Below are 15,109 nucleotides of genomic sequence, written 5' to 3' on the forward strand. Positions count from 1 at the left end.
TGCGTTTTAATATTCGGATCTGTTGCCGAGTTCCCCGCGCAAAGCACGTCGGGAACACACTAGTTACCAAAACAAACTAAAAGTTCAAGTACATTAACAATAATCATCATAAAAGGTAATATCTAACGGTTGTACTTATTTAGTGTTCCGATGTTTTAATTTATTAACATATGTGTAGCCAATAATGACCAATTAGTGGAGTGGTAAGGAAAAGACTTCGTGTTCCATGTTATACATGTTTGATTCATGCCCACAACATTTAAAAACATCAGGTTGATGATGGGAGACTAGACGAGTAGGTGACTTTCACTAGTTGGATACTTGAATTGAACGGGTTTTATCTCACCACACTGTCGTGTCTTCAGGCGAGTGTTCACGGGCGTTGTCTTTAGATTAGGTTTTTTTCTGATCGAAAGACGAGTGTGTAACATCTCCAAAATTTCGATCCAAATTTGAGAGATCAAAAATATCCCCAAATAAATAAAGGGAAATTAGATAAGGAAATAACAATTATTTTATAAATAAGGAAATAAAAATTACATAAATAAGTCAATCTCACATAAAGAAAATGAGAAAAAGAATCTATCATACATGGAAAGATGAAAGAAAGTGAAAGCATTCCACATTAGTATAAATAAGTAAGATAAAACTCATCCCACATGGAAAATGGAAAAGATTTGGAATTTCTTTATAAAAAGATAAATTTCCATAGTAATATTCTTTTATATTTAGCATGCACCCAGTGGTCCTAGCGGAGGGTGCAAAGCAACTGACGCGTACGGGCACAGGCTGGGGCTCAGGAGAGGACGAGGACCATGGCCATGGCGATGGGCGCAATGTGGCGCTTTGATGGCGCACTTTGCACTTCGCACTCTAGCATCGCCGCGGAAGCTAGGAAAAGACATGACAAGTTAGTAAAGTAAAGGGGTTAAGATGAAATTTTTGATATCTTAAACCGTCGTGATACGAGACGGACTTAACCAAGGAACCATTGCGATACGCAATGGACACCTCACCAAATCTCAGAAAGTGCAGCGTCGCGATACTCAACGGCCTATCACGTTAGGCCATCGTGATACACGATGACCAGGCTACCCAAGTGATGATGCGTGTCCACCGCATGGCAACACGTGTAAGGCCACGTGGCAGACTCTGAATATAATGAGTCATCGTGATACGCGATGGGCTGAGAAATCAGCTATAAATAGAAGGGTCACGACACTCCTCATTTCACACTATAAATCTCTCTCTAGAAATATTTTCTCTCTCTCTACCTCAGTTTTCGTACCCACGACCTAATAATTATATCCCCGTAAACCGACTTACCTCGAAGTACGTGCCGACAAGTCCCGACGACCGGGTACCTTGTTTTGCGTGCCAAGCATCGAAGTACGTGTCGAACATCGTTTTGCATGCCGAACATATCGTAATGCGTGCCAAGCTCTGTAGTTCCGCCGATTTCTGCCCTTGTATGCGACATAGTGTAGAAGTGCTGCCCGTACAAGCTTAGGTGTATAAACTCCAAAACCCCTGTAAGGTAGGGGTTCTGCCTAAGTTAATATTTAATATTATATTACATGGCTTGGACCCTAGTCAGGGGTATAGCCTAGACCTTGATCAAGATTTATAAATAAAAAGGTTAAAATAATGTTTCTTTAATATTAAGAAATATAGAATATTATATACATGAGGATATAGTTAAAATAAGATTTCTTTTTTATTAAGAAAGATAACTTTTTACCTACAAAGAGTATAGTTAAAAGTAGTGTTCTTTATAATTAAGAAACATAAGATTTTATATATCAAGGTTATAGACAAATGACGTTTCTTCTTGAAGAAGAAACATATCATAGACATTTCTTCTTAAAGAAGAAACATAGCACATGATTGGCAAATAAAGAGAAGGAATTCATGTCTAAAGTATTTTATTCAAACAAATGATCAATCAAGGTTTAAAGCTATCAAAACCAGACTAAAGGTCTGTAGCCGGATCAAGAGACGATCAGGGTATTTATAAACCTATTTGTTTATAGGTTAAATCATTAATCATTCATAAAGGTTTTCAAACGAGATCACCACATCATTCAGAACAGACAATCACATGTGAATACGTTAAACCTTTTACAATCAGTCAAGATAAACGGGTTGTTTATCTTAAACAAAGTCAGTCAAATATTTTATGAGATTACGTGATCTCTAACATATAAATTTAAAGGATTACGTGATCCCTAATTTGCAAGATAGAAAATAAAAGCAACTCAGACCGAGTACACATGTGTCTGGATCCAAACATAATTAGTCTAGTCTATCAATCAATGTTGCATGGCCGCATACTAAAGATCATAATAAAAGTTCTCCAATGGGCGTCAGTTTCCGGAGAGCCGTAATTGTGTGTGTATGTCAGTGGCACAAATCCTAGAAATTAGAGACGTTTCTGCTGAGATTGTTTAAGAAATCTATATTATCAATCAAAGAAAGATTTATTAAATCTTTTTAAAGTCAATGATTCACCAACACATCACTGACGTATTTTCCTCCCATATTTCATAGAAACATATTAGTACAAATAGCAAGGAATTAGAGCTATTCAAGAAGATAAAGCTCACAGGGTAGAGATGACTCAGTTTTAAATTATTAAAATATTATAAACAATATTTAAATATGATTTATACAATCAAACAATGTTTATAAAATCAAACACTCGAGTATTTATTATCCGAGAAACATTTCAAATAAATTAATAATTTATTTTAAATAAAGGTTTCCAAATATATTAATATTTTATTATAAAATAAAGACTTCCGCTAAATAACCCGCAAACTCTGATATATTTACAAAACATGTATCAACTATTGGTCACACGTCTAGGCCCTAAGTCGGGGTGTGACAAAGTGTATCCCAATACGGTGAATTTAGCCAGTAGCTCATTTGGAGAATTTGTTGGCCGTTCAAAAAACAATTAACATATGTATCATCAAAACTAAAATGATATGCATTACTAGTGTTTTTTTAACGACGACTGGATAAATTCATTACATGGTAGGATGAAAAATCGGGTGGGCTCGGGATCCGAATTTACAACCTTGCAAGGCCTAGCTAGAATCTTTTATTACCAATATCCATCTAAAGTGACAAACGTGGGGGTCGAACTTGAGTCTCCATTAGAGAACTCAAGCAATTCCTACCACTAGACCACAAGTGGGGGATACATACGTTATTGGCGCAGTCTATATATATATATATATATATATATGTATACTAGAAAAGTGTCCACGCGATGCAGCAGAAAACTGGAAACACATACTTTGATAATCATGTAACAAATGTTTGGGTGTTCATTATTTCGTTTAAAACTGTGAGATCATTCACCAGTTTGGTTTCATGGTTGAAACCGGAGGTGGCCGTACATATTGAAATGTTAATTATTTACTTATTTAGTATTAGTATAATATATATTAGACATAGTTAAAATATAGTTAACCATAGTTTTATTTAATACGGGCAAACTCGTCTATTACAACTTTAATTTATCCAAATTTCCAGTGGTTTTTAAATAATTTTTGTTCTTGTTATTATTTCGCCTTTTATTTATTCTAATAATGTTTATTATTTATATGACCAAAGTTATATTTGTTCATAGTATGATTCTCTTAATAATGTATTAGTTGATGATTAGTTTGAAGTGAAGGTATATGCAGATTAATAATTCTTGTTTTAAATTTTTAAACTCATTTTTTTATCAAAGTACAAACTAAATAAGAACCTAATCGTTGGTAATGGTTCGGTTTAGTTGGGTTTTATTTAGAAACAGTTTAGTTTTGGTTTTTGACGACAAAAAAAACGTGTAAAGTGGACTCATTGTTTAATTAAAAACCCATCAAAAGCAAACCGGACACACTTTTGCATAATTTTTTTACTTCGAAAACTATAGCAATATGATAATCAAATTAAAGATAATAAAATGCTCGTTTTTATGATGTCATTTATTTTAAAAAATATTAATGTACGAAAAAGTTATGACCGTTTAAAAACCGTGGGGGTAGTTGGGTTAAAAATGAAAATAAAATAATATATATGTAAAAGACCATGGACCAATTGTGTAATTTTAAGGGATGAAACTTGTAATTATTTTGAAGACATTGATTTGATGTTACAATGACATTTGTGCCCCTTATTAATGTTGTACCTCTTGCATATTTGGTTGTAAATTACTTAAACAAGGCGTCTTAATTTGCCCATCAATGGTATATTATATATAGTATATATATATATATATATATATATGGTAAAGTTAAAATACAATGAAAGACAAAAATAAGAAGTGTGAGAAGAATTTGTAACAAAAAAAAACCCTAAAAATAAATTCAACAAATCATAACTCAAAATATAAATAAAAACGAAAAAAAACTAATATGTTTCCGTCATCATTCCCGTTCAAAAAAATGACGAAAAGACAAAATGTCAAGATTAAAGACACAATAGAGCACATTGTTGCTGACTAAAAAAATGATGAACAAAAAACACAATTCTGGCTAAAAAGACGCAATATATAACACAATAGCGAACAAAATATAGCACATTGTTGAGTAATATAACACAATATAAAGAAAAAAGACACAATGTAAAGGAAAAAAGATATAATCAATGACGAATATAAACAAAAACACAATGATAAACAAAAAGACACAATGATCTTTTTCACTCACCATTGTGTGTGTGCGTGTGTGTTTTTAGAACGAGGACGGTGAAAACATTTTTGTGTTTCTTACTTTTTTTGTTTTTTTTTATTAAATTTTGAGTTATGATTTATTATTATTTTTTAGGGGTTTTTTTTTGTGTTGCTACAAATCCTTCTCATTTTTGTTCCCCTTTGTAGAGAATAACTTGGCCATATATATATATGGTAGAGATACTGTACGCTAATGTCTTAACGTACGATAGGTACACGAAACGCTCAAAGGCAAAAAAACAAAGGCAAGGCAAAAGTACTAAACACTCGGAAAAACGCTCAACCAAACCCTAAAACGCTCAGCCAAAAACCTAAACGCTCAAAAATGGTTTTTGTGAAAAAGTGATCGATTAACCATCCAAAACTATTTTTTTCGGTGAACAAATGATTAATTTGGATATGTCTTGACGATTACGAGATGTTTGGATGTGATTTCATGGATCGATTTTGTGAAAAAATGGATTCGCGTTCCTATTGTACGTTAAGGTATTATTGTATTGCAACTTTTCCATATATATATATATATATATGATTTATTTCTTTTGAGAACCACTTTGAGTTTTAAAAACTCGAAAGAACTCAACGTAACAATTTTTTTTTTGAATTTTTTTACACACATGTAATACATAAGTGTAAGTAACGTAAAAAAAATTACAGTATTTTTAATACACCGGATCACCTTATTACACATGTATAACTAACATTTAAACTTGTGTAATTATCAAAAATCTTTATTCTCTCTCCTGATTAATTTTTTAATCATATTTATTCTCAGCTACATATTCAATACCCGTTTAATTAAATGTGTGGTCCGTATTAAATTCTTAAAATTCTTACGACTCATCATGGTTCTCAAAAGATCCTTCTCATATATATATATATATATATATATATAATTGTGAATATCTTAACAAAATATGTGTATCACACCCTCAGATCTTATAAAACTAAAATATCAATATGGGTTTATATATTTGAATAATTTTTAAATTTTAACATAGTATCAACAAGACGATTTTACATAAATTTTATGTTTTGGTCATGAAAATGGAGTGACAACACTAAAGTCATGAGAATTATAAAAATAGTGTTTAGACCAATCAACGTACCTTTTGGTAGTATGTTGATTTGTAGGTGTATAAGATTATTATATGAAATAGCCATTTAAATAAGTCATCATAACTTTAGAAACATCAATTATCAATGGGTCGAATCGGATTGAACCCGAATTGACTCACTCATTAGCAAAAGTCATTTAAAAAGCCGGGAGTAGTAGGATAAGAGGTCAATGTGATAATCGTATTCTTGCAAAGAGTGATATGATTATGATTAAAATACAAAATTTAAGTTTTGAAATTCAATTATCTTTATATTTTTGCTATATAAAATGATTTGATTAAAAATACATCTTCGTATTTTTGATACCACTTAAAAGCAAGATTTTGAAACTAGATCGGAACGGCTGGCCTAGCTGGTTCAGCCGAGAACGAGTAGACTCATTGGTCCGATTACAGACAATTAAACCAGAGGAAAAAAAACGGTTGGTTATTTATAAATCAAATCAAATGAACTGATCTTGAACAAGCGGAAAAACGATCTGACGGAAAACAATTTAAAACATAAAACTTCAGAGTGCCTACAATATCTCTTGAGTTGCCTATCTACTTGATGGGAAGATGCGTATTTTAATTATATAAAATGTTTATTAGATGGAGTGATTATATAATTATGGCAATTGTATTAGTGGCATCTTATATGGATATGCTAGTATAATTACATGTATTTACATATGTTTGTTTTAATATATTAATTCTAATATTTTAAATAACTGTGAAAATTTGTCATTTTTTAGTTAATTTTCACAATTTTTTCCCTCCAAAACTAATATGTTAATTGACCATAATATATGCAATAAATCAATAATTGTTCACTTTTCTTTTACACTTTATTTAAATTGAATCTATACATTTTTATAAAAATAAATATTAACATATTATTTATTATATATTCCAAAATACTTTTTGAAATCCAAAAATGAACAAAAAGCCACATTTCTTAAAAATATAAAAGAATATAATTTTGAATGTTATCATTAACATATTGTACTATGTATATTGTAGAAGATTGTAAGGAAAAACAAAACTCAAATATGTTTTCATTTTATAAAGTAATTTTTTTAATTAATTAAATTATAAATATATGTTTAAAAGTCGGTCCATTTTTTTAAATCAATCCATTTATCTATTATTATTATTATCAATGTAAATTGTCATGTGAATTTATAAATTATATATATATATATATATATACACACACTTTAAATCTATCTATTTATTTTTTCGGTTAATTTGGTAAACTATATATATGTTAAAATGTAAGGATAGTATATAAAAATCACTTTAAGACATAACAAAGCTTATCATATTTAATTTTTTTAGTTTATATATCAATGACTATTTCAGGTTTTTTGTGGAACTTAAATTTGATTTTTATGGATCAAAAGTTGATAAATAAATTATTTGGTACAAGTTAACCACATTTAGTCAAAAATTGTTACGGGTCAAAAATGTGAATTTTAGTATTTTTAAAAGTTTGAGAATGAAAAGAGATTTATCATCAAAATTTTATGAGTTCAAAGCGTTGACTTAAAATATCAAACGGATTAAAGTTTAAATTTTAAACAGATTCGGGTTTCGAATTTATTTTCAAGGGCATTTTTGCAAATAATAAAAAAGTTCGGGATTTGGTAAGACTATCTTTCTCTCGACTATTAAAATATAAGAAAAGATTGCGAACACTTTCGACATGCCAACCCCATGCCTATCAACGCTTCTAACTTTTATCAAATTTGAAATATTTATGTTAGCATTAATTTTTCCTTCAATGGTGATCAGAACGTTGTTTGGCAAGCATGTCATGCGAAACTATGCTCAAATGAAACAAAATATTCTCAAAATTGAATGAGTTAACATGCTATTTTTTATGTTGTCATTATGACAAAGTCGAGAAGCCTCCTAAAACTTATCAAAATATTTTTCATGGCGTAGCTCAGAAAAAACATAATTTTGAGCTATCAAACGGATTAAAGTTAAATTTTAAACATGATTCTGGTTTCAAATTTATGTTCAAGTGCATTTTTGAAAATAATCAAAAGGTTCAGGATTTGACAAGATAATTATATTTCTCTCAACAATTAAAATATAAGAAAAGATTGCGAACACTTTCGACATGCCACCCCCATGCCTATCAACGCTTCAAAATTTTATCAAATTTGAAATATTTGTGTCAGCATTAACTTTTCCTTAAATGGTGATCAGAACATTGTACGGCAAGCATGTCATTCGGAACTATGCTCAAATGAAGAAAAATATTCACAAAATTGAATGGTTTAACATGTTATTTTTTATGTTGTCATTATGACAAAGTCGAGAAGCCCCCTGAAACATATCAACATATTTTTCATGGTGTAAACATTCTTCTGAGCTATCAAACGAATTAAAGTTAAAATTTTAAAATTGATTCGGGTTTCAAATTTATTTTCAATGGCATTTTTGAAAATAATCAAAAGGTTGGGGATTTGATAAGACTATCTTTCTCTCGACTATTAAAATATAAGAAAAGATTGCGAACACTTTCGACATGCCACCCCCATGCCCTATCAACGCTTCTAACTTTTATCAAATTTGAAATATTTGTGTCAGCGTTAACTTTTCCTTCAATGATGATTAGAACATTGTATGGCAAGCATGTCATGCAGAACTATGCTCAAATGAAGCAAAATATTCACAAAATTGAATGGGTTAACATGTTATTTTTTATGTTGTCATTATGACAAAGTCGAGAAGCCCCTGAAACTTATCAAAATCTTTTTCATGGTGTAGCTCATGAAAGCATAGTTCTTAAAAAACATCCGTTGTTTCACTTTTTCTCATTTCCTTCGATGGGTGGTAAATTGATAAATATATAAATAAAGGTAACGCTCCTTTTCTATTTAGGTTGAGTGGTTAGAACTAATATCGTATGAGAAGTCTTATTTTCGAAATTGGTTCATAACCAAAATTCTTTCAATTATACATATATGACACTGGTAATGAAATTTTCAATAGAAAGAAATATTCTCGAGTACGTTTTTGCACGTGCATTTTTTTTATTAAGTTCTTTTAAAAAAATCATTTTGTGCTATATATATAAAATCAATTTATGTGCACATAGTATGTATACATGCATAGTTGTAATACATTTTTAGAAACATTCTCGAGTACGTTTTTGTACGTGCATTTTTTTTATTAAGTTCTTTTAAAAAAATCATTTTGTGCTATATATATAAAATCAATTTATGTGTACATAGTATGTATACAGGCATAGTTGTAATACATTTTTTCATATATATTGTGTAATTTTTTATTTTAATTGTAATTTTATAATTTGAATTATATCGTATATGACACGAGCCTTGAAACTAGTAAGATATATAGGTAAATGTATCTATATATGCACTTAAGTTTCAAGTTCATGTTGGAACACGTCACGTTGTCTTTACATCTAGTTTATGTCTCAACTTCAAACTTTTCAACAATAGTTTTCTATTTTCGAACAAGGCTACATTTCAAGATTCTTTCGATGCATGCAGATATTTTATAAAGCGAAAATAAACTATAGCCATGGAAATGCAATGTATATATTCTTTGATTTTAAAACTTTCCCAAATATATTTCAATTCTTTTAAGACATTCTACACGTGTCATGATTTATTGTCATGAAAGATCTACGGATCATGTCCACCGTGAAAAAGGCTAATGGGTCAAAACGTAATTTTGTTATTTATTATCACTGCACACAGTACACAGCTTTCAATATTTTAAAATATTTAGTTATTGTAGTTAAACTTCAATCATTTGTATGTGAAATAATGAGACCTAATTAAACATTGCTTTTAGAAGATGGAAAATGGTACTTAAGTCATTATTATTATTTTGTGACACTTGTATTATTATATTTATTATAAAAATAAGACCTTGATCCTAGAAGATTTACACAACAAATACCACCACGTGTTTGCATATGATCCGTCAGTTCACAATGCAAAAGATGCAGCCCTTTGTTATATATGCACATGAACCTCTTTCCACTTCTCTTTCTAATTGCATCTCTCTCTCTCTCTCTCTTTCTCTCTCAGCAGAAACTAAGAACTGAAAGTAGAATCAAGAAGCAGTGAAATTTGGAAAGAAAAGCATGATGCATCTCAAGGAAACTGAGTTATGCCTTGGCTTGCCTGGCGGCGGTGAGGCGGATACTTTAAAGGTCAACGGGAAGCGCGGGTACTCGGAGACTGTTGATCTAATGCTCAATCTTCAAACAAATGACCAGTCATCCTCTTCAACTGATCTCAAGGATAAGAAGTTGCAAACATCAGCTAAGAACAACAAAGATTTGATCAAACCACCAGCCAAGTAAGCAAGCTACTAGAAAAGTGGAATATATATATTTTCCTAAGAAAATTTCCAACCAATAATAATATGTGTATATGGATACAAACATCCATATTTACATATGTTTATACAACCATTTGGTGAAAACCCTTATGTTATATTTTTGAAAGAATATATATAGGTTGTTAATTTTCTAAATTGAATTACTGGATGCATACATAAACAAACGTACCCAGTAATGTCTCACTCATAACAAAGTTTTAAAAAAGTGAGCCAAAAGGTCTGGGAAAAATGAGATAAGCGCAAACATTTCCTGATCTTTAAAAGTTATAAATATACGTACATGTAAGTGAGTGAGCAACTATGCAAACCGGTTGAGATCAAATGAGCGTGAATTTTCTTTTAACATGTATGATAAAATGATTACTATGAACTCTAAATAATTAGCTTATTAATTTTCCTTTTGATTTTCTGGATTAATAATAGGGCACAGGTGGTAGGATGGCCACCAGTGCGAAACTACCGCAAGAACGTGATGGCTCAGAAGAGCAACACTGAGGAAGTAACTGAGAAGGTGGTGACAACGCCAGGTGGTAGCGGCAGCGCAGCGGCTTTTGTGAAGGTTTCCATGGATGGAGCACCCTATCTTCGCAAGGTGGACCTCAAATTGTATGAGAGTTATCAACAACTGTCGGATGCTTTGGCCAAGATGTTTAGTTCTTTCACCATGGGTAAGTTTTAATTAGTTTATTCATTATTACTTAATAATTTAACTTTTATGATCAAATAATTGAAAACATTAGTACTAAAGAAAGACAAATTTTGTTAAATACAAAATAATATAATTATCATTACATATTCCACAACTTTACTTAGGTTGTTAATATACAACAACCATTAAATGTCATCATAGTACTAAGCTTTGTTTATTATTATTATCATTATCTTTTGAAGGGCACATCATGGTACTAATTTAGGTTCCTATATTTTTACTCTTTAATTCTTACAATATTCTATAAAAGGTCATAAAACATATATTACATATTATAAGAAATAGTTAATTATATTTTTACTCTTTAATTCTTAAATTTTCTATAAAAAAAAGTCGTAAAACATATATTACATATTATTAATAAACTATATATTTACAAAAGTAAAACGAGAGTAACTATAAAGAAAAACATTATCTAATGATAACTCCTAATTATAACAAAGATAACTATAATTCATGTTATATATCCAAGAAACAAATCACAACATAAACAATATTGTATCTAATAATAACTAACAAATTGTATCTAATACTATATCATGTTATGTTTCTAAAAAAATTTTGTTATTAACCTTGCAGGAGATTATGGATCTCAAGGGATGATAGATTTCATGAATGAGAGCAAACTGATGGATCTTTTGAACAGTTCTGAGTATGTTCCAAGCTATGAAGATAAAGATGGTGACTGGATGCTTGTCGGGGATGTCCCATGGCAGTAAGTCCTTAATCCTAATGGAAATTTAGAAATCCAATCAACAAAACATCTTGATTCGATCTCATCAATCTCGACTTGTGTTTTGTCCAGAATGTTTGTTGATTCTTGCAAGCGACTTCGAATCATGAAGGGTTCAGATGCAATTGGACTCGGTAAGCAACTCCTACAAAATCATTTCTATCTATTAGTCATATAACTAATGACCCCTTTTTATGTCCATACCCTGGATCGACTAAACTTTGGTTGGGTGTAAAGCGGATTTTAAAATTGAGGCATTTACATAACACAACTGTAATAATAAAAATATTGTGTTACATTAGCTTTAACACGTGAGAATAATATGATAGCATACATTTATTGTATAGACGTTAGAGTTGGAATTAGTTTTAGTGAAAAGAAAACTATTCCAAGTATATTGATTTATTGCTTTACTTGTCAAAACATGAAATTAAACAAAGATAAAACCTTAAAAATCAGTGAGCCTTATATAGACATCATAAACTTCAACTTATCTTTTTGTAAAGTTAAGATTAGCCAGTTTACATCGTTCGATGTAAACCCTGATCTAGGAAAGATACTAAATATTAACTGATGTAAACCGTACTCTTGGTAAATTAATTACAGCACCGAGAGCGATGGAGAAATGCAAGAACAGATGCTAAACTCATGTTCATGTTCATGGTAAATTATATGTTTTGATCGAAAGAAAACCCTAATGTTAAATCATGTTCATGGCAACTTCAGTATATCAAAAACATGGATGGATGATCAAGCTGTTAATGTTTGAATGTGTTTGGATTTGTTTTTGTTTTTTGTTTATTTTAAGTAAAAAAAAAACTACTCAAGTTTTATAGTATATAGAATTTGTGAAAAGGTGATTTGGGACATTTGTAATTGACAAAAACAATGAATATCGTACTGGGTTGCCTCACAAAACATATCTGGAGTGTTTAAATTGTGTTCATGTTTTCATAAATTGTTGTTCATGTTGTCATAAATTGTGTTCTATGTTTTCTTAAATAATTGTTCATGTTGTCATAAATTGTAGTTCATTTTACATATTAACCTCATTCTAGCACGTTGCATTTCTCTTTAATATTGGTAGATCTAATTTCATTTATGTATATATTAATTTATTCAGTAAAAATGTAATTGAATAAAATTAATATTTAATTAATTGTATTTATTAATGAGGCATGGCTTAGTAATTATAAGTAGCCATCCCCCAAGTGGTAGGGTGGGAACAATGGCATGTGCATGTTTATGGGGCAACTCATTCATGACCAATTACTTTTTGTTTTTCTGTTTTTCATTAAAAAAAATATGTACAATAATTATGGAAATAGTAACACGGTTTGGCTTCTCTATATAAGTATTTTATTTTCAATCTAAAGTATGTGTTTAGAATAGAATTTAAGGGAATTTGTTTTTTTAGAGAACATGTCACTGACATTTTATCTCACAATTTGATGTATATATATTCATAGTTTCATACTTCAAAAATATGTTGGTGTATAAGCAAATCCATTTAAATAGATTAAATCTTTTACGTAAAAATAAAAAAATCTAATACATTAATACATTATATGTTGTTTGCAAAGTGGTTGCATATAAGATTATACAAGCACTACTTCACACGATAAAAATCTCGATAGCAACCTCGTACCACGATCGGTCTCGCCTAGCTTCTACCTCAGCCTGTGTTACCCTTGTGGCATAAGTGTTTGATTAATTTAATGATTGATTAAATCCTTTATAAGACTAATTATCGTGTTTAATTTAACATAAATAGTATGCTTAACATATATAAATACTTTCATCTAAAATAACATTTGTAATTTATGTTGTCATAAGTCAAGGGTGAACTTTATTGTCAACATCACTAGAAAACATTGTAAAACAAAAGGTATTGTAAATTTATATTTTGCATGTTGGTTTCTGGTTTGAAACCTAATTTAGAAAAGATTGAAGATACTTCTTTTAACACCGTAAAAAAAGTTTGGGAAATAATATATTTTGAGATTGGAAATCGTAAGTTTTGACTTTGTTGGAGGGAGGGAAATTGATTAGTATGTGATGGTAGTTAGAAGCACATGCATATCCCAATATGTGTTGGCTTGGGATTTCTTTAATAAACTAATTAATTTATGGGATCACTAACAACTAATCACTTTTATTTAAAAAGATTCACATGCCTAACCCAAATATATAAAAGAACGTTCGTGGTCATCTTTTCCTCCAATCACACACTCGAAATTATATTGATTCTTTCATCATATAAAATTGATTTCAATCGCCGTTCAAAAAGGGGGGAAATTCAGCAAGATAAACTAGAGATGGAAAAAATAAAAAGAAAGAGAAAAACCCTCAATAAAGAATAACAAAATTCTTATTTATTATGTTTTAGTAATCAGATACATTAAAAAGTACAACAAAGATGATGGATATAATCTTAATTTGACATATGACCGAAGGTTAATATGAACAATCGAGAAGTTTTTGAGTATTAGCAGTTGGAGTAGGAAACAAGTTAAGGTTGTTATAAATAGAGGTGCATGATCATTGTATTGCGCGTGGTTTTCGTTCTTTATAACGTTGTTCAAATATCGCGTGGTTGGTGTCCAAGTACTTCGGATTATGGTAAGTATAATTGTATAAGTACAATAAACCCTTACTAACTTATATATTTTATTTAATACTCCCAAATAGTGAGAGCATGATAAAGTCAAACAATTCGACCGGATGGAAAAACAAGCAATATGTTGATTTGAGAATAACACACACTCGGAAAAAAACTTATAAAAAGTAAATAATAAGGGAACTATGTGGCAACAAATGACGTCGATGGATTGAATCCAAGGTGATAGAAGCGGTGACAAGAGGCATGACACTAGGGTGCACGACAACAAGACTATTGTGATAGAAGTTATACAACTGTGACTGGAGGAGATACTGAGGAGACAAGGGAAATATAACTAAAAACCTAATTAATTTGTATGTATATAACCCTCGGGGTAGGACGAGAGGAAAATAAGACAAAGAAAGTCGTAACACAATTGAGGTGATAAGGAAGAAGGCCGAAAACCAACCAAGATACAATGGTGTTAGCGATGTAGAGGGACAGGTTGGGGAGAAAAGAAAACAAAAACGCTATAACTCTCTAACCATATAGAATCGTGAAAACTATGTTCATGCTATTAATCAATAATATACGGATATACAGTATGATAATCACAAATAAATCGAATAAAACTATTTCTTCTAATTGCGGTAATTGTGAATACTAGGGTGCTAAACAGGTCATGCTCATGAGTTGGCGACAGCTCTAGCTTGACACGAACCAAAACCTGTTAATAGAAAAAGTATACTATGTGATTTTTGTATTTTTAAATAATTGAAATTAGTAGGCTGGGTTAGTAGGCTTCATCATTTCTCCTTATTGGTACATAAAACTTAACTGTATT

The 15,109-nt window shown here is 30.4% G+C and overlaps 1 protein-coding gene across 1 annotated transcript; it reads left to right on the forward strand.

The window, feature by feature from the left end:
• The first annotated feature begins 9,775 nt into the window (after nt 1-9,775).
• On the forward strand, nt 9,776-12,313 carry LOC143554539 (auxin-responsive protein IAA7-like). Its single transcript, XM_077044268.1, has 5 exons — nt 9,776-10,179; nt 10,645-10,889; nt 11,510-11,645; nt 11,736-11,797; nt 12,270-12,313. Exons 1-5 carry the CDS (start codon nt 9,962-9,964, stop codon nt 12,305-12,307), a joined length of 699 nt encoding a protein of 232 aa, XP_076900383.1. The 5' UTR covers nt 9,776-9,961; the 3' UTR covers nt 12,308-12,313.
• Nucleotides 12,314-15,109: the final 2,796 nt, after the last annotated feature.

This window comes from Bidens hawaiensis, unplaced genomic scaffold, assembly GCF_021521415.1.
Source record: "Bidens hawaiensis isolate Kalapana, Puna unplaced genomic scaffold, B.hawaiensis_p1.1 tig00017759_1, whole genome shotgun sequence".
Classification (NCBI taxonomy): Eukaryota; Viridiplantae; Streptophyta; class Magnoliopsida; order Asterales; family Asteraceae; genus Bidens; species Bidens hawaiensis.

What these genes read in the sequence shown, in the direction of transcription:
- LOC143554539 (XM_077044268.1), top strand. Translation starts at nt 9,962, where the DNA reads ATGATGCATCTCAAGGAAACTGAGTTATGCCTTGGCTTGCCTGGCGGC. An exon ending in TTGATCAAACCACCAGCCAA is followed by an intron (nt 10,180 to 10,644) that starts GTAAGCAAGCTA and finishes GATTAATAATAG; the next exon opens with GGCACAGGTGGTAGGATGGC. An exon ending in GTTTAGTTCTTTCACCATGG is followed by an intron (nt 10,890 to 11,509) that starts GTAAGTTTTAAT and finishes TTAACCTTGCAG; the next exon opens with GAGATTATGGATCTCAAGGG.